Raw genomic sequence first — 21576 nt, forward strand, 5'->3', positions numbered from 1 at the left:
AGGCTATACTATGACGTTTTTGTGAGATTTTTCGACAGGCTATACTATGACGTTTTTGTGAGATTTTTCGACATGCTATACTATGACGTTTTTCGACAGGCTATACTATGACTTTTTTCGACAGGCTATACTATGACGTTTTTGTGAGTTTTTTCGACATGCTATACTATGACTTTTTTCGACATGCTATACTATGACTTTTTTTGTGAGTTTTTTCGACATGCTATACTATGACATTTTTCGACAGGCTATACTATGACGTTTTTTGTGAGATTTTTCGACAGGCTATACTATGACGTTTTTTGTGCGTTTTTTCGACAGGCTATACTATGACTTTTTTCGACAGGCTATACTATGACGTTTTTTATCACTTTTTTCGACATGCTATACTATGACGTTTTTTGTGAGGTTTTTTCGACAGGCTATACTATGACGTTTTTTGTGAGATTTTTCGACAGGCTATACTATGACTTTTTTCGACATGCTATACTATGACGTTTTTTGTGAGTTTTTTCGACAGGCTATACTATGACGTTTTTGTGAGATTTTTCGACATGCTATACTATGACTTTTTTCGACAGGCTATACTATGACGTTTTTTGTGAGATTTTTCGACATGCTATACTATGACGTTTTTCGACAGGCTATACTATGACGTTTTTTGTGAGATTTTTCGACATGCTATACTATGACGTTTTTCGACAGGCTATACTATGACTTTTTTCGACAGGCTATACTATGACGTTTTTTGTGAGATTTTTCGACATGCTATACTATGACGTTTTTCGACAGGCTATACTATGACTTTTTTCGACAGGCTATACTATGACGTTTTTTGTGAGATTTTTCGACATGCTATACTATGACGTTTTTCGACAGGCTATACTATGACTTTTTTCGACAGGCTATACTATGACGTTTTTTGTGAGATTTTTCGACAGGCTATACTATGACGTTTTTTGTGAGATTTTTCGACAGGCTATACTATGACGTTTTTTGTGCGTTTTTTCGACAGGCTATACTATGACTTTTTTCGACAGGCTATACTATGACGTTTTTTATCACTTTTTTCGACATGCTATACTATGACGTTTTTTGTGAGGTTTTTTCGACAGGCTATACTATGACGTTTTTTGTGAGATTTTTCGACAGGCTATACTATGACTTTTTTCGACATGCTATACTATGACGTTTTTTGTGAGTTTTTTCGACAGGCTATACTATGACGTTTTTGTGAGATTTTTCGACATGCTATACTATGACTTTTTTCGACAGGCTATACTATGACGTTTTTTGTGAGATTTTTCGACATGCTATACTATGACGTTTTTCGACAGGCTATACTATGACTTTTTTCGACAGGCTATACTATGACGTTTTTGTGAGATTTTTCGACAGGCTATACTATGACGTTTTTATCACTTTTTTCGACATACTATACTATGACTTTTTTCGACATGCTATACTATGACGTTTTTTGTGAGATTTTTCGACATGCTATACTATGACGTTTTTTGTGAGATTTTTCGACATGCTATACTATGACGTTTTTCGACAGGCTATACTATGACGTTTTTTGTGAGATTTTTCGACATGCTATACTATGACGTTTTTCGACAGGCTATACTATGACTTTTTTCGACAGGCTATACTATGACGTTTTTGTGAGATTTTTCGACAGGCTATACTATGACGTTTTTGTGAGATTTTTCGACATGCTATACTATGACGTTTTTCGACAGGCTATACTATGACTTTTTTCGACAGGCTATACTATGACGTTTTTGTGAGTTTTTTCGACATGCTATACTATGACTTTTTTCGACAGGCTATACTATGACGTTTTTTGTGAGATTTTTCGACATGCTATACTATGACGTTTTTGTGAGATTTTTCGACATGCTATACTATGACGTTTTTTGTGAGGTTTTTCGACAGGCTATACTATGACGTTTTTTGTGAGATTTTTCGACATGCTATACTATGACGTTTTTGTGAGATTTTTCGACAGGCTATACTATGACGTTTTTATCACTTTTTTCGACATACTATACTATGACTTTTTTCGACATGCTATACTATGACGTTTTTTGTGAGATTTTTCGACATGCTATACTATGACGTTTTTTGTGAGATTTTTCGACATGCTATACTATGACGTTTTTCGACAGGCTATACTATGACGTTTTTTGTGAGATTTTTCGACATGCTATACTATGACGTTTTTTCTGAGTTTTTTCGACATGCTATACTATGACTTTTTTCGACAGGCTATACTATGACGTTTTTTGTGAGATTTTTCGACATGCTATACTATGACGTTTTTCGACAGGCTATACTATGACTTTTTTCGACAGGCTATACTATGACGTTTTTGTGAGATTTTTCGACAGGCTATACTATGACGTTTTTGTGAGATTTTTCGACATGCTATACTATGACGTTTTTCGACAGGCTATACTATGACTTTTTTCGACAGGCTATACTATGACGTTTTTGTGAGTTTTTTCGACATGCTATACTATGACTTTTTTCGACATGCTATACTATGACTTTTTTTGTGAGTTTTTTCGACATGCTATACTATGACGTTTTTCGACAGGCTATACTATGACGTTTTTTGTGAGATTTTTCGACATGCTATACTATGACGTTTTTTCTGAGTTTTTTCGACATGCTATACTATGACTTTTTTCGACAGGCTATACTATGACGTTTTTTGTGAGATTTTTCGACATGCTATACTATGACGTTTTTCGACAGGCTATACTATGACTTTTTTCGACAGGCTATACTATGACGTTTTTGTGAGATTTTTCGACAGGCTATACTATGACGTTTTTGTGAGATTTTTCGACATGCTATACTATGACGTTTTTCGACAGGCTATACTATGACTTTTTTCGACAGGCTATACTATGACGTTTTTGTGAGTTTTTTCGACATGCTATACTATGACTTTTTTCGACATGCTATACTATGACTTTTTTTGTGAGTTTTTTCGACATGCTATACTATGACGTTTTTCGACAGGCTATACTATGACGTTTTTTGTGAGATTTTTCGACAGGCTATACTATGACGTTTTTTGTGCGTTTTTTCGACAGGCTATACTATGACTTTTTTCGACAGGCTATACTATGACGTTTTTTATCACTTTTTTCGACATGCTATACTATGACGTTTTTTGTGAGGTTTTTTCGACAGGCTATACTATGACGTTTTTTGTGAGATTTTTCGACAGGCTATACTATGACTTTTTTCGACATGCTATACTATGACGTTTTTTGTGAGTTTTTTCGACAGGCTATACTATGACGTTTTTGTGAGATTTTTCGACATGCTATACTATGACTTTTTTCGACAGGCTATACTATGACGTTTTTTGTGAGATTTTTCGACATGCTATACTATGACGTTTTTCGACAGGCTATACTATGACTTTTTTCGACAGGCTATACTATGACGTTTTTTGTGAGATTTTTCGACATGCTATACTATGACGTTTTTTGTGAGGTTTTTCGACAGGCTATACTATGACGTTTTTTGTGAGATTTTTCGACATGCTATACTATGACGTTTTTTGTGAGGTTTTTCGACAGGCTATACTATGACGTTTTTTGTGAGATTTTTCGACATGCTATACTATGACGTTTTTGTGAGATTTTTCGACAGGCTATACTATGACGTTTTTATCACTTTTTTCGACATACTATACTATGACTTTTTTCGACATGCTATACTATGACGTTTTTTGTGAGATTTTTCGACATGCTATACTATGACGTTTTTTGTGAGATTTTTCGACATGCTATACTATGACGTTTTTCGACAGGCTATACTATGACGTTTTTTGTGAGATTTTTCGACATGCTATACTATGACGTTTTTCGACAGGCTATACTATGACTTTTTTCGACAGGCTATACTATGACGTTTTTGTGAGATTTTTCGACAGGCTATACTATGACGTTTTTGTGAGATTTTTCGACATGCTATACTATGACGTTTTTCGACAGGCTATACTATGACGTTTTTTGTGAGATTTTTCGACATGCTATACTATGACGTTTTTTCTGAGTTTTTTCGACATGCTATACTATGACTTTTTTCGACAGGCTATACTATGACGTTTTTTGTGAGATTTTTCGACATGCTATACTATGACGTTTTTCGACAGGCTATACTATGACTTTTTTCGACAGGCTATACTATGACGTTTTTGTGAGATTTTTCGACAGGCTATACTATGACGTTTTTGTGAGATTTTTCGACATGCTATACTATGACGTTTTTCGACAGGCTATACTATGACTTTTTTCGACAGGCTATACTATGACGTTTTTGTGAGTTTTTTCGACATGCTATACTATGACTTTTTTCGACATGCTATACTATGACTTTTTTTGTGAGTTTTTTCGACATGCTATACTATGACGTTTTTCGACAGGCTATACTATGACGTTTTTTGTGAGATTTTTCGACAGGCTATACTATGACGTTTTTTGTGCGTTTTTTCGACAGGCTATACTATGACTTTTTTCGACAGGCTATACTATGACGTTTTTTATCACTTTTTTCGACATGCTATACTATGACGTTTTTTGTGAGGTTTTTTCGACAGGCTATACTATGACGTTTTTTGTGAGATTTTTCGACAGGCTATACTATGACTTTTTTCGACATGCTATACTATGACGTTTTTTGTGAGTTTTTTCGACAGGCTATACTATGACGTTTTTGTGAGATTTTTCGACATGCTATACTATGACTTTTTTCGACAGGCTATACTATGACGTTTTTTGTGAGATTTTTCGACATGCTATACTATGACGTTTTTCGACAGGCTATACTATGACTTTTTTCGACAGGCTATACTATGACGTTTTTTGTGAGATTTTTCGACATGCTATACTATGACGTTTTTTGTGAGATTTTTCGACATGCTATACTATGACTTTTTTCGACATGCTATACTATGACGTTTTTGTGAGATTTTTCGACATGCTATACTATGACTTTTTTTGTGAGTTTTTTCGACATGCTATACTATGACGTTTTTCGACAGGCTATACTATGACTTTTTTCGACAGGCTATACTATGACGTTTTTTGTGAGATTTTTCGACAGGCTATACTATGACGTTTTTATCACTTTTTTCGACATGCTATACTATGACTTTTTTATCATTTTTTTCGACATGCTATACTATGACTTTTTTATCATTTTTTTCGACAGGCTATACTATGACTTTTTTCGACAGGCTATACTATGACGTTGAAAACAACTAACACTACCAGGAATTAACACTGAACTACACAACCATGAGAGCCAATTACCCTTTAAACAAAAACAACCGCATCAACCTTTTTCTACAACATGAAACAGCAGCCGATAATACTGAAAAACATCCTACCCCAGGTGGTCTGTGTGCAATCCTCTTCTTCCAACATGTCATCCATTCAGACCGTAGGCCTACAAGTCCACCTGCAGACACCTGTACCAAAAAACACAAGAAATAAAGTTGTCAGTATTTTGAGTTCATTTCAAGTGAAACCATGATAAACACTTTTAAATAAAGCTTGTTGAATTAAATTAGAAATTCTTGTCTTTTTTGAGTTCACTTTTAAATCAAGCCTATAAGGTGAATTTACTAAGGCACTCATCAACAGAGGCTATACCACCCACAATATGACTGTCAGCTTTGTACCACTGTAGAAAAACCTATTTTAGCCACTTAAGAAAGTCCCAGCTGGAAAAAAATATTTATCATTTTAAGTGTACCCTATAGTTTCACAGACGTCAGACAGCTCTTTCCTTTAGCACTATGTTTTTAACCATACAACAGCTCTGTATTCCTAGGCATGCAACACCCTGTATCTTGTCAGCAGTTAATAGAAAAGCCAACCAACAAAAGAAAATATAAAATATGATGGAACTGACTAAAGGCCATTCACAGTGAAGATAAGAGGAAACTCTTATGAGGAAATGAATAACTTTTGCATTGTTACACAGGCTGAGAGAGAGTAAACTTCTGTGATTGCTTGGTGAGTTGTTTCATTTATTTCGTGCTATCTCTCCAGATTGTAAGGAACAGTCGTGCTCTTTAATAAGTGCCTATCTGGCTTTGTTCTCAGTGGTTTTACTTAGGCTAATTGTTACATAACGCCAAACATGGAGTAAAGTCAGTGTTGCCTGTGCAGTGTTGACATTCAGTGCAGCATCAATCAACAGAACACAGGGAAATGTACACTCACCGGCCATTTCATTAGGTACACCTGAAAAATCTAATGTAGTTCAAAACAACAGCACTGAGTCAGAAGTGTGTACATTCAATTATGTTTATTACTGAGGCCAATGTTTAAGGTGGTGTTGTGCTGAACTAAATTATATTGAGGTGTGTCTCTAATTTGTTGGCCTCCCTATTTACATACATGAGGGGGCCAGAGTATTATTAACACCTCTGAATATCATGCAGCTCAGTACAGGCCCACCACCCAGTTATGACCTTGACGCTGAAATATCATTGAATTAAAACCTCCATGACAGCTTAGAAGAAAGCCTGTACATTACAGGCAACACGTGACTTACTACACATCCGTCCTATCTATCTATGCAACATAGACTGTCACTGTCACATAAGATTAGGCCTTTATAGCATAAAAAATACACTATTTTTATACTAAAAATGCGTGGTCAAGCGTTTGTGTTCGGTTTGATTTTTAATCATTTACCATTAATTGAGTCTTTTCATTGAGTTTATTTCATCATATGTTAAAATAAGAAAGGGAGATGGTTCTAGATGTTAGGTACCAGCAGTTGACAAATAAAGGAAAGTCCTAAATGGAAGTAACATTCATTTATGTTTCTCCACTCTTTATTCAGGGTTTGCCTTTAACTTGTCAGTTATTATTGCCCTTTAATAGTCTATTACTGGTTAGATGCTACACTTATTTTACCTTCTTTCATGTGTATTGTTGAAAAAGAAAATCGTGTCTAAGCTTTGTTTTCAGTGAAGCAGCAGCAGCACCCTCTGCTGTCCATAAAGAGAAGTGCAAAAGCTTGCAGCACCTGGCATTCTCAGGCCGTATACAGTACTATACTAGTATTTATAGTACTATTTATGACCACTAAATTACAGAATATTTGACCCAAATGTGGTTCAAAATGTACAAGAACAAAGACTCTCTAGAGCGATAATATGTAATGCATGATCGCAACACATAAGTAATATTGGGGAGGAATGTACGATGTAGCTCCAAGACCTGAAACCAGAACTAAAACTATTAAGAGTTCTTCATATTCTCATATAATTTTTCCTTTATTATTGCAACTATATTTACAGAAATATGCAAATAAACCACGTTTATAAATTAAGTCTCTACACATTCAAACACCAGCCTACACCCGTCCCATACATATATAAAAAACTTTCCCATAGACATATTGATGACAACGAGCCAGATCTTACAATATAATTCTACTATGCATTAGCTGTTAGTGACTTTATTAAAAATAACTTAGTCAGCTAATGTTAGCTAAAATTCTTGTCTTTAGAGTCAATGCTATTATAACTGGTAATGGCAATAAGCTAGTTAGCCAGGCATGCTAACGCTTACACCTTTCAGTACATTATAATTAATTCCTTACAAAATCTGCTCTCGTATGTTTGGTTTGGAAAAGCTTGCACTTTCAGTATCTACTAAAGGTTAGTTGTCAGATGAATTATAACAATTATAGCCTGTAAACGAATGCTACACCACAGCAAAAACTCTCTTTGTTAAAACATAAATGTTCAGGTTTTACACACCAAACAGCAACTTTTCTTGGCATTTCGAGAGACTAAAGTCTAAAGACTCGAGCTTCTCTTCATTCTGTGTTTATGGTCTGGCGCTGCTGTAGAACTCCACTCTTTCATCCTCTCCCTGAAAGTCTGTGAAAACAGAGGCAGGGGTAGAAGGGGTGAAAGGTCAGATTAATAAACTGTAAGGGGTAAAGTTAAGCATGAAAAAAAGAGGATGATGAGGCTGTATCTTCACCTTTCTGACAGATGAAATTAAGGTGTTCATCACATGGAAAGTCCCTCCAGTGGAAGGGGTCGCCGCTGTCCATGCCGCCACACGGACTGGTTTCTCGCCAATAGGATCCTGTCTTCAAGTTGTCGAAGTAAATGGACTCACCGGACATCCAAAACCAGGTCTCACCCCTCAGGTACCTAAAATGACATAACATAACATCAACACAGCTGACTTCGGTAAAGTAAAACATGCATGAATTTAATAGTATACTACAAAAAGTAAGAGGAGTAACATCCACTGTCCGTGAAATGGAGCTCGTACCTGCGCAGGCCCAACCAAACATGTTTAGTGATGGGGAAAGAGGCGTCTCTCAACGCCTTCTCCACCTCCCTCTGCTCCTCCTCGCTGCGTATGCTGAGCAGGTCCCAGTGAAAGTCTCGGCAATAGAACAGAGCATCGGACCAACACAGCTTCTTTTGAACCACTTGTATGCTCCACTTGCTGCCCGTCACCACGGGGCTGAAGGACGGATCCACCTTTTCTGGAGATTCTGAGAAACGGCAGATCAAAGCATACACACCAAAGCAGCTGTTTAAAACGTGTACCAGACATGTTTCCTGTGAGTCTCCTCTGTTTTGTAGGCGATTTTCAAAGTTCTAAACGAGGATATAAATTCACACGTATCAACATTCAATGTATAATAATAATAATGTATAATTATTCAAAATACTTTATCCAGAAGTGAGTACAAAATATTCAATGACAATTATTGAGCCCATATTGGTGAGCCTTCGGGCATGTTTAGGCCTCCAAAAATGTGATTCTTTCAGACAGAATGAGAAAGAAAGAAAGAAGTAGAAGAATTCCTTGCAAAACAATAGGGTCGTCGCACCTGTTGCCGCTTGGTCGCAGCTCGGTACACCGCAGAATTCCCAGCGGGTATCGGGGTCAGTGGTGTAACACCAGATTCCTGACTCGGGTTCTTCAGGGTTTCTGCAGAAGTTAGAATCCAGGTCTGCTTTGAGTGTTGGCCGATAGCTGTCGTGGACACATATAGAACGTTATATAAAATATGTGGAGAGTGATATGACATGTTAAATGACATAATGTGTGAATACACACCTTCGTACTTGTGGGGAATCTGTATCCCATCTCTGACACGTCTTTCCGGTCTCCGTTTTAGACTCTTTTCCTCTGTAATCTCGTCCAATTCCATTTACACACTCCAGTTGGCCTAGAAAGAAAGAGAACTGCATTTAATCATCCCGGAGTACAATATTATAATTATTACGTGGTGGACAAAATGATCAGACGCTCACTTTGTTGGGCTCACAGTCCAAACATCACTGACCAAAGGCTAATCATTAACCACAATGTAATGTAACTAAAAATCTGTATGTTCAATCTTTGTTGACCTTTCAGTAAATCGATGACAAATAAAGGACACCAAAATCATATAGAAAATGAGACGGGGCTAAAACGCTCGCCCCTTTGTATTGCGTTTGTTTAAAAATGCGTCTAGTCCAGTCTGAATCAAACAACCAATCAGAATGAGCTTTCATTGAGCCCATATTGGTGAGCCTTCGGGTATGTTTAGGCCTCAAAAAATGTGATTCTTTCAGGCACAGAAAGAAAGAAGAAGAATTCCTTGCAAAACAATATGCTCCGCGGGCCCTAAAAACTAATGATTCTTACCGGGGCATAACGGTACACTGCAGTATTCCCAGCGGGTATCGGGGTCAGTGGTGTAACACCAGGGTGCTGCCTCGCCTTCATTAGGGTTTCTGCAGAAGTTAGACTCCAGGTCTGCTTTGATCCTTGGCCTAGAGCTGCCGTGGACACATATAGAACGTTATATAAAATATGTGGAGAGTGATATTACATGTTAAATGACATAATATGTGAATACAATATTTCATGTGGGGAATTTGTGTCCCATCTCTGACACGTCTTTCCGGACTCCGTTTTAGACTCTGTTCCATTGTAATCTCCTCCTAATCCATATGCACACTCCAGGGGGGGGCCTAGAAAGAAAGAGAACTGCATTCAATCATCCCGGAGTACAATATTATAATTATTATCTGGTGGACAAAATGATCAGACGCTCACTTTGTTTGGACTCACAGTCCAAACATCACTGACCGTGCGACAAAGGCTAATCATTAACCACAATGTAATGTCAGTCTTGTTGACCTTTCAGTAAATCGATGACAAATAAAGGACACCACAATCATATAGAAAATGAGACGGGGCTACTAATATATCCACAAGACAAATGCTCGCCCCTTTGTATTTAGTTTGTTTAAAAAAGCGACAAAGTTTTGCTGATGTTCAACAAGATGAAGTATTTGTGAAACCGATACTAATGTATTGATATACACATCCTGTGCGAGCATAACTTCACAAGCTGGTCACTGTGAAGTCATCTTAGTGCAGGCGGCTGGCTGCTCTTCTGACATTTCCCTTCATGAAATGATTTAGGTTTACAACAGTATAAAAGTACGACTTTATTCTAATAAAATACGACTTTACGACCCTCTGAAGTGTTGCTGAGTAGAAGTAGGAAGTTGGATAAACTGTATAAAATAAAAAGTGTAGTGCGAGATGAGTTAATGTACTTTTCCACCACTGCCTGCCTCCCTTCTCAAAACTCCCCTCTCCCTTTAACTCACTTCCCTCCCCCTCTTTAGATGTTGAATGTAACATCTTTTTAAACCAGTAAATAAAAAAGGCTACTCAAACATAATCGACATTTTATAACCAAATGAGAAATAACAAATGCATACATTTCTGTCAAATAAGGTAATGCAGACTTATTAACAATAGGGTCCTCGCACCTGTTCGCGCTTGCTCGCAGCTCGGTACATTGCAGTAATCCCAGCGGGTATCAGGGTCAGTGGTGTAACACCAGAGTCCTGACTCGCCTTCACCAGGGTTTCTGCAGAAGTTAGACTCCAGGTCTGCAATGATCGGTGGCCAATGGCTGTCGTGGACACATATAGAACGTTATATAAAATATGTGGAGAGTGATATGACATGTTAAATGACATAATGTGTGAATACACACCTTGGTGAATGTGGGGAATCTGTATCCCATCTCTGACACGTCTTTCCGGTCTCCGTTTTAGACTCTGTTCCTTTGTAATCTCGTCCTAATCCATTTACACACTCCAGTTGGCCTAGAAAGAAAGAGAACTGCATTCAATCATCCCGGAGTACAATATTATAATTATTACGTGGTGGACAAAATGATCAGACGCTCACTTTGTTGGGCTCACAGTCCAAACATCATTGACCAAAGGCTAATCATTAACCACAATGTAATGTAACTAAAAATCTGTATGTTCACTCTTTGTTGACCTTTCAGTAAATCGATGACAAATAAAGTACACCACAATCATATAGAAAATGAGACGGGGCTAAAATGCTCGCCCCTTTGTATTGAGTTTGTTTAAAAATGCGTCTAGTCCAGTCTGAATCAAACAACCAATCAGAATGAGCTTTCATTGAGCCCATATTGGTGAGCCTTCGGGCATGTTTAGGCCTCAAAAAATGTGATTCTTTCAGGCACAGAAAGAAAGAAGAAGAATTCCTTGCAAAACAATATGCTCCTCGGGCCCTAAAAACTAATGATTCTTACCGGGGCAGTACGGTATATTGCAGTATTCCCAGCGGACATCGGGGTCAGTGGTGTAACACCAGAGTCCTGCCTCGGCTTCATTAGGGTTTCTGCAGAAGTTAGACTCCAGGTCTGCTTTGATCTTTGGCCACTGGCTGTCGTGGACACATATAGAACGATGTATAAAATATGTGGAGAGTGATATTACATGTTAAATGACATAATGTGTGAATACACACCTTGGTGAATGTGGGGAATTTGTATCCCATCTCTGACACGTCTTTCCGGAGCTCGTTTTAGACTCTGTTCCTTTGTAATCTCCTCCTAATCCATTTACACACTCCAGGGGGGGGCCTAGAAAGAAAGAGAACTGCATTCAATCATCCCGGAGTACAATATTATAATTATTATGTGGTGGACAAAATGATCAGACGCTCACTTTGACCGTGCGACAAAGGCTAATCATTAAAGGCCCATTCTGAGCCAGGAAAAACCCTGTGGTTATATAGGTTTCAATATATAGAATAGGCTGATCTTACCTGGGAAGCAAGGGAGGACCCACAACAGGAAGACAACTTGAAAATGAAAAAAATAAATGACCCAGTTAGTAACACTGAAACACAGAAAGTTTGATCTTCTGAGAGATTCGAAGGTGCGACAGTCGTCTCATTTGACATTTCACAGATTTCAGTGGCACAGCCGTAAAATAAGAACTAAGAAGTAATCCGGTGAACGCAAACCAGTTTATGTAAATCAACAAATCCCTGTGAGTTTAAGGCTTTTATTACGAGGTAAAGTCAGTGTATCAATTGTTCTTTTTCTCTTACTACATCATTTAAAAACGCCTGATCGGCATTTCTTTGTTTGAGGCTCTTTTCTAAAACTTCTTTGTTACTTTCACATATTTTCAGGGGTACACTTTAATTCAGTGCTGTCGGGAAACGTCAAACAAAAGACCGAAAACATTTAAAGCAGAAGAGGCAGAGATATCCCGACTTTCTAAGCGGGATAGCGGAGTATTTATTGAAGTTAAAGGTGTAAATAATTAATTGGGTTCATTCATCTTCCACAACGTTATTGCTGTTAACATTTAAAACCTAATATAACAGATCGACTTAATAAGTATAACTGACTGCTTTAATCAGAACAAGATTTAAGATCGTACTCACAAACTTCTTTGAAGGTAATCAGCCTCGACATCCTGCCAGCATCAGAAGCCACAATGATGCATTGAGAAATCTATCCGAGCTTTTGCCATCATATAGCATGTGCGACGCACCTTCCATGATTTGCCTTTAAAATGTCAAACAGGGGGCTTAATGTATTTACAAATCAAAGCGTCCTCACACAGATGGTGCCCTGGTGTCTCTGTGATGTAAACAACACATTTCCCTTTCTTAAACGCCACTCAAGCATAACAGCCATTAGTTTACATGTACACAAATATTCCTATAACACCCTGAAGGTTAACACGCAAGGCAACAATTAAGTTTCTTGTCCAGGTTGGAGTGTATATTAAACTAATACAAGCACAGGTTGCATGCTTAGTATAAGTTAGTAATCTTTAGTTTGTGAACTGCCGTTTGAAACCTCGAACTTGCCATGGCCGTCGCCCTGTTGGAGCCAGAAGAGCCATATTTGGACGACACTGAAAATTCGTCACCATTCATGTGTATTAAAAGCGGCCGATTTGCTGCTCAAGGCATGCTGGGAAATCCGGCGCCACTTTCTAACAGCTTTTCTCATATTCATGCGTTTAAAGAAAACAGGTGTTTGTAGCTCGTCTAATAATGATATTATTGGCCAATTTATATAACCTGTTCAAAAAGTATGACACTGAATTGTATCTGTATTATCTTGGCACAGACGCAGCTATGATGATGGTCTGGTCTGAGAACGTATTGAGTAGTAACGAGTACGACTGATGAGGCTTCTCTTTGGGGGCTTTGATGTTGCGCGTTGCCATAGCGAGGAGTTACAAAAGTGCACCACGTCTCCATGAATTAACAGCGAGTAAATCATTCTCTGCACAGCTCTTCCTCAGTAACATCATAAGAAAAACAGACAAGTATAAATAATGTTTGGATCCAATCAAGTTACAAAAATAATTAAAGAAACTGTGCCTTTACTAATAAAACTGCTGTTGGTGATAACTGTAGTGAACCATACATAAACAAGTGGAAACATTAACAGAGCCATGCAAGTCATCTGTACAGTACACAACACAGCATTACTCCCGACAATAACAGCAAGAAAACTACGGGGGAAAAATAACTAAAATAAATCATTCCTTTTCATTTATCTTTAATCTCCTTGAGGCATCGTTTGGGTAACTACAGGTAATGCTAGGCTATACAGGTGATGCTAGACTATACAGGTGATGCTAGTCTATACACGTAATGCTAGCAGCTTATGCTAATTTGGCGCCAACAGGTGGCATCGCTTACTTCCGAAATTAAAAAAACTGAACCTAATATAAACTATTTCTTTTATATATAATCTTTAATCTCATTTTCGCATCATTTGTGTGTATTGTACCGCTTGGTCGTTTTATATTCGCCCCAAACAGCCAGTGTGGCAACTTTAGTTACAGACGTTAGCATAGCCTTAAGCTAGCTAGTGTGGCGCAGCCGCAGCGTCCTTGTGTTTTACGTGTGTTTGTGTGGCTTATTACTGACCTCATTATCCACACGAAACTGCAGTTGCAGACGTTAGCATAGCCTTAAGCTAGCTAGTGTGCCGCAGCCGCAGCGTCCCTGTGTTTTACATGTGTTTGTGTGGCTTATTACTGACCTCTTTATCCACACGAAACTGCAGTTGTTTATGTTTTTCTTCCAGGCTCCCCTACTTTTCCTCTGGCTTCTCCACATGTGAAGCAGATTCAAGACGTGCACACGGGGCATACGAGCGGGAAATGCCGCCAGCTTTTAAAGTGTTCCACCACTACTGCCGCGTTTAAGTCACATGACTTACTACGCATGCGTCGTATCTTCTTCTTTGGTATAATTGGCGGACTATCTATCAGCTATATTTTTTATCAGTTTTAACGAGTCAGATGGCATTTATAGCATAGAACATCACAATAACTATTTATTTACTAAAAATTGGTCTTGAAGTAAAAGGGTTTTAATAATTTACAAATAATTATGTGTTTTGAGTAAAATAAAAACTCCTGTTTCTGTTGTTTTGCATGGTTAGAAATGCAAAGAAAGCAAACAAACATTGTAAACAATATCCATTTATTTAGATATCCCAGAAATATTCTGATATACTGTAGCTTTATTTTAACTTTGCACAAAGGAGACAAAATATGACAGACAAGTTACATTTAAAGGGAACTTAGATTCAACAGTTTAACGGCCCTCTGACTGAAAACATCTTAAAAGACTTTAATATGACATATAAGTATAGTTTGTGTTTTTTATAGATTTGAGATGGATGTGTTTTGCTTTGTGAAAAATGACAATCTAGAGGCCTAAATTTGTTGAATTAAAACATCCTCAAAGAAGCTGCGTTATGTCCTCTCTATTCCCGCTGCATAAGGCAACAGTACACAATCTCTTTGTACCCAAACGCTCACAATTTATGCACAAACTGTGACACAAATAGTCAAAAGAAAGCACTGACATATGGCAGAGAGAAGCAAAAACACTCACAGTGCGTTGGTGTGGATTATGGCACATATTTGTCTATATTATTCTTCATGAATATGTTTAAAATTAGCATGTTTACATACAAAAATGTGTGTTGAATCCAAAAAATAAATAATGTCTGATATAATAACGTCTAGTGTCATAACTTACCACCTATATAATCTCCTTAGAAATGGACTTTATGGAGGTATAAGGTTTTCAGCAGACTCAATAAACATGAATATAAATATTAAATATATATACAGACATGTTTGATATCGACAGACATGTTGATATTTCTCTGTTAAGGCATGGAATGAGCAACGAGGTAACATCTATCTACTGCATCGCTTCGATTAAAAGAGGAGTCTGAACGTCACAGACACACAAACAGAACAACATCACTCGTTTCGTAAATGTTCTATGTTTTTTGCGGGAGTTGCTATTTTCCACCACAGAAACACAAGATAGAGATACAGTCTTTGGTCACAAAGTAAATACTCTGCTGAGACACTGAGCAGCACGACACACAATATATTCATGGGATAAGTTTGACGTTATGAGTGCGTTAGAATGTACACTGAACAAGTCGATGTTTTTGGAGGATATTTCCTTTAAAAATTGTAAAAACCTTCTATTTAAATATGTAATTAAAGGGGTCATATACTTTCATAATTTACAGTCATTGCTTTAGTGTCTTGCTAGGCGCCTGTCTGTTCGTCTAATATGAATATTTATACTGAAATTAATGTATAAAATTATTAATGTGACACTTTCATACATTTAAAGAAATCATCTCTAATCTCCAATTTGTTTCTTTTTCTTTGGATGTTCACTTATTGTCGAAGTTGTATCTGTAGTCATCCATCTTTTCTGTGTTCGTTCAGCCATAGTAGATTACTGTTTACTCGCAACACTCGCAGAGAGCGGAAAAGCAGCTGCTTAGCTCCGCCTACCCTCTCTGGCAGACCAACCACTGCTGGCTGATGGAAAACGCGTCACTAACTGAGCGCCGCTTGTGACACCCAGTCTGTAATACTGCAAATGCAAAGGCTTTCATCAGTGGGCCATAGGCTCAATCACCATTGTGTTAGCTCAGCGCAAGTGACTTTGAAAGTATAATAAGTAGGATTTTCCTAGACTTATGGGCCTCTATACACGTGTGTTGGTGAGTGTGTGTGAGACCCTTCCCTCTGCATCTATTCTGTTGTTTTGCTTTGCACAGGATGTTTTCAGGAGGGGCGCTGTCGTCGTTCCCTGAGCCAATCACAGCGCACAGGTGAGTGTGGGTTCAAATGAGCAACTGGTCCCCATTCAGAGCGTCGAACATGGCGAGATAGCGATGCAGAGTTGGCCTTCTTTCTGTTGGACAGGTAGGCGCCTCAAACCGGGGAGGACAAGCTAACCGGCAGTTAGCATGCTAGCGCAAAGGTTACCATGATGCTGTCGGTGTTAGCTTGTTACGAAGAGCCAAGGAGGAGGGGCCCAGTTTGAATGTGTTGTTGACAAAATCCTACTTATTATACTTTTAACTTAAACTCTCACTGGAGTCAAAAGCTAAGATTGTGATTGCTGCTACGCTGCTATGCTAGTTAGCTTTAGCAGGAGTTACATTAACTTTTCTTTGACTGAAAACTGAATTACCAACTTAGTCGCCTCGAAAAACTCTTTAAATATAAAATCACTCCTGTTGAAATTACATATGTCGTATGTACATTTATCCCCTGCTTCATAAAGGCCCTCATTTCACCCCTTAGATGGCTCTTAATAAACTGTTTAAGTTATAGCATCTGATTTTTAAATGTATATAGAAATCTTTAACATTTAAATGTACAATATTAGAAGCATTAATTAGCTAAACATCAATCTGCTAATCATTTAAATTCAATACTTTGTGTAACATAAAATACAAGAGAAAAATAAATATCTTTCAGATTGCTGCTGAAATATACATTCAACCCTCAGGGTGACGAGCAAGAGACCTTGGTTTGTGTTAATTTGACTACAAGGACACAGGAGACGTACAGAGAGGAGGAGGGAGTGAACACTTCCCGATCAGCTGAGGGGAAAACTAAAATGAGTTTGGGTAGAAAAACAAACTTTTCCTGTCTGTACATTCCCTTTCTTTTACACGATGTACTTTTAGATTGTCAGCTGATTAAATCTAAATATACATTTTCTGTTTTTGCTCTTAAATATTTAAAATGTGTGCAGCGCAGCCTCCCTGTTATCTGTTAATTGCAGATTAATCGTATGGCGTTGGGTTTGGGCTACAGATAGAAAAATACAATCCACCTGTCGCCCCCTCTCACACATGAGACTCGTCCAGGTCCAAGTCGACGGGGGAGAGGGGCAAGGGGATGCGACGGGGCGAGCGACGGGGCGAGGGAGGGGACAGCAGCGGGGTGAGGAGCGGGTTCTCCGTGCCGTCGTCGTCGCTGAGCTGCAGCAGGGTGTCGCTGCGGGGAAGGAGCGCGGTAGTGTCCTCGTCCCCGGGGCTTTCTCTGATCCTGGGCGGCCCCGGCGGCGGGGGAGGCAGGAGAGGGGCAGGCGGGAGAGGAGGCGGCGGCGGAGGACCCGGGGCAGGCGCCGTGCCGAGAACAGGGAGCGGGGGAGGGAGGGGAGAGGAGGTGCGAGATAAGGGGAGAGGGGAGCAGGTTTGGGAGAGGGGCAGAGGGGAGCAGGTTCTGGAGGGGGGTGTCGGGGTGGAGGGGCGGGAGATGGAGGGGGGAGGGGAGAGGCTGCTGCGGAGGCCCCACTGCTCCCGCTTCTCCTTGCTGCTGATGGCTGGAGGGACCTGAGGGAGAAAACACTCTGGATTCAGCAGGTAATAAGAATTGTCCAGACTGTTGCTATGGTAAGCTGTCTGCGCTCCTACCTGTGCGTTAGCAGGGCCGTGCAGGTCTGCAGTGACGGTGGCAGACGAGACAGAGGGCACCTCCAGTGTCGGGGACTTTGAGAGGGCAGGACTGGCCTTCATGCCCTCAGCCGGAGGCTCCACGGTGATGGGAGTCGGGGGCTTGCTGGCCCCTGCAGACGGCTGCTGACCTTGATTCTCTGTAAAGGTCACTGACCTCTTTTGGTCTCCATGCGCTGCGGGGAACAAACACGCACGCACACGTGGTCAAAACAAGAGACGGCAGCGCTTCAGCTAGCGACTCGCTAACACACCAAAAAGAGTGGAGGCAGGGGACGGGACAGGAGGGGGGAGGCAGGGGGGGTCGGGAGGGGATGCAAGACAGACATGCAGAGCGCCCTATTGGGGTGAGGTTGCAGAGAAAAGGGGGGCGGACCGTTGCAGGGTGGAGAGGAAGGATTACGGGTACGTGTCTCACCTTCACAGTCCAATAAAGTTTCTTTATTTTGAAACAAAAGGCATGAGACAGAACAGAGTGAGAAGAGTCAGTCTGGTGACCGGTGGAACAACAAACAGCATTGGAACAAAGACAGAGGTGAGAGGGGAGGACGGGTCACTTCAAGTCAGCACACTTTCACTGTTTACAGAGAGAATTTAAACGTGTAGATTTGGCTCGTTGTGTGCGTGATCTGAAGTGCAGGGCAGTTTTTCAGTGAGTCACTCATCCGTTGTTTAAAACTTAACATACAATAAGTTCTCTCATCATTTATCTATCTAAACAAACAAACAGTTTACGGCTCGTGTGCTGTTACCCAGTGGTTTGTTCTTGGGCTGGATGCTCCTGCGGGTCGTGGAGAGCCTCGCTCCGGATCGACCGCGTGGTTCGTTCTTCGGGATGGACAGCAGGGGGCGTCGCAGCTGCAGGAAAGCAACAACAGCAGCGTTTGCATGCGTGCATTTTTTATGCAAACTAAAAGGCTTTACAGGTCCATGCTCACACCTGTCTGAGGCCTCGCTTTCTTCCGAGCGGAGGCTGGATCAGGAGGTTCTGCTGGCCCGGTTCGCTCTGCACACTGGCGACCCTGGTGCAACCAATCACACATGCAAAAGACACAGAAATACATCGGCATGAAGCGACCAAAAATGGCTTCCCCAGCTGTGCTCGCTTAGAGTCGCTGCTATTCTACCACTCACTGCACAACACACAGGTTACAAGACAGCCAATCACAGTGCAGGAAAAACAGTGCCGCCATGATTTGTACACTGAAAACACAACAGGGGACAGTAGGGGCTGGAGCAGCAACACTGAAAAGTAAGTTATGATAGTTTGTAGATTAAAAAAGGGGATTTTCAAAATAAAAGTTTGTTAGATTTTAAGTGAAATTAAACACGGTTGCCACCCCAGGTCCCCCTTGCCCCAACAGATTGGTATCCAGAGTTGGACGCCCAATTTGATCAGCGAGAAGCCTGATAGACATGTAAACAGTATGAAACAAAATGGCACCGATGGGAGAGAGGCTGACGTTGGTGATGGCACATCAACTGTAAAGACCCACAGAGGAGAAACGGAGGCTCCTTGGCCCCGGGGAGCGGAGGGGTTTTTTTTTTTAAAAGAGGGGAAAGGGACCTGGTTAGGATAGCACAGCAGATGAGCCGAGAAGATGAGGGTCAGTGTGGAGCCGTGGGAGGAGAGGGGGACAGAAACAGGCACACTGGACCCACACAGAAAGAGAGAGAGACAGAAAAGTGGTGTGGGGGAGGGAGGGGGGAGTGGCCGAGGCGATTTGATTGGATGTGGATGAGTGATCAACGGCGAGGCGGCCGTCAGAAGACGCCGTCCCGAGGCGATGCCCCTCCCGGACAGATGCAAGAAACGCACCAATGGGACACACAGAGAGAGAGGCCCACTGTACCTAGAGAGGTTACCCTCCTGCAGAAGGCCCTGGGACTCATCTAGCACATTGGGTTCACTGTAAAAAGGGGGGAGGGCGAAGGGGGAGAGGGTGGAGTTTAGGGAGCGTATTAGGGAGTGTAGTCGTGATCCTTCAACGCCCCGAGAGCGGGACGGAGGAAGCTTCATTCTTACCAAGACACAGAGTCTGATCTACTTCACAAAGCTGAGACTGTTGAGTAAAAGAATCAGAAATCAACAGAGATATACAGAAAAAAATGGGTCGTGGGATATGGCTGGTTGATCCTGCTCAAAGTGTTACTTAAACAAGCCAAGACTGGAGTGCATAGACTGTATAGAAGAAGGAATGTAGCCTGCATTCTTTCTAACGGCCAGCAGGGGGCAACATTGCACCACTCTGCAGACAGAGGTCAGATGAGAAAATGAGTCACTTCTCAGTTGATTTATTAGCAAACATTTTTCTAATGACTTCATGTTCTCAATCACGAGTTTGAAATCTTCTTCAACACAGCATCATTTTATCGATTATTTTTTTGAAAGTAGGAAATTTCCCCAGGAACCTTTAGCATAGCAGGAACCAGGGTATAAAATTGATTCACCCCCTGAAAAGTCCCTGCTCAGGCGGTAGTACTTTCCGAAAGGTCCAGGAACTTTCAGGGCGGGGCCTGCGCCGCTGATCGTTTCTGATTGGTCGACTACTCGCAGCGTTTTGTTTGCTGCACGCTCACTGCTATCATCGTGCTTCTTTTAACACCGTGCTTTGAGATGGAGCGGGAGAAGAAAGCTGACAACGAGGCGCGTTTATGCGGAAGAGGACGTCCAGCGGGAACTGGAAACGGTGACTGATTTGTGTACTGTGTACTGTGACTGATCTTCCCGGGACTTTAGGCCGCTGTGGAAACGCAGACAACAACAGGCCACAGGAACCATTTAGTTCCTTGAAGAGAAGTTCCTGAAACGTAAAGTTCCTGGTACTTTCGGGCAAAAAATGTCAGACTCGGAAATTTTTTCTGCACCTACATTTTTTAAAGGTTGCAAAATTAGCATCCCAATTAATATCAGCTACCATTAAATACAGACTCAACATGCTAACAAAGCTAGCTCTAGCATTAGCAGATTATTTAGCATTTGCTAACCCCTCACTCCTCTCACTTCCTGCTAAAATGCGAAACTCAAGTCTTCCAAAAATGTTGGCTACATCCACTTCTTATATACAGTCTATGTTTGAGTCGTACAAAGCTGCTCTGGGAAAAGAAGGAGTAAATACCCAGAAATGTTCCTGTCTACAAAACACTCTGTGCTCATGTGTGTGTGCATGTGTTGGGAGTGTCACCTGTGGCTGGGCAGCATGGTGGCGCGGGGGGCCTCGGGCTGCGAGGCGGCCGAGCCAGTGGCGTGGCTGGAGAAGCGGCGCTGCGCGATCCCCCTGGGCAGGAAGGCCTCGTGCTCACTCACCACGCTGGGGATGCTCATGGAGTCATCTGGAGGAGGGAGGAGGACGGAGGGTGAGTGAGGCTGAACTTGAACGTAAGAAGAAA

The 21576-nt window shown here is 40.7% G+C and overlaps 1 protein-coding gene across 1 annotated transcript in view; it reads right to left on the reverse strand.

The window, feature by feature from the left end:
- Positions 1–14857: 14857 nt before the first annotated feature.
- LOC138603365 (protein unc-80 homolog) overlaps positions 14858–21576 on the reverse strand; it is a 38712-nt gene continuing 31993 nt past the window's right edge. Inside the window, exons 58-63 of the mRNA XM_069675100.1 lie at positions 21372–21519; positions 20040–20096; positions 19127–19208; positions 18939–19044; positions 18148–18362; positions 14858–18066 (exon numbers count right to left, since the gene is read on the reverse strand). Coding sequence (XP_069531201.1) covers positions 17578–18066; positions 18148–18362; positions 18939–19044; positions 19127–19208; positions 20040–20096; positions 21372–21519 — 1097 coding nt within the window. The 3' untranslated portion in view covers positions 14858–17577. The remainder of the gene's footprint in view (positions 18067–18147; positions 18363–18938; positions 19045–19126; positions 19209–20039; positions 20097–21371; positions 21520–21576) is intronic.

This window comes from Semicossyphus pulcher, unplaced genomic scaffold (genome assembly GCF_022749685.1).
Source record: "Semicossyphus pulcher isolate SPU_LCO1_2020_fin unplaced genomic scaffold, fSemPul1.0.p SCAF_24, whole genome shotgun sequence".
Classification (NCBI taxonomy): domain Eukaryota; kingdom Metazoa; phylum Chordata; class Actinopteri; order Labriformes; family Labridae; genus Semicossyphus; species Semicossyphus pulcher.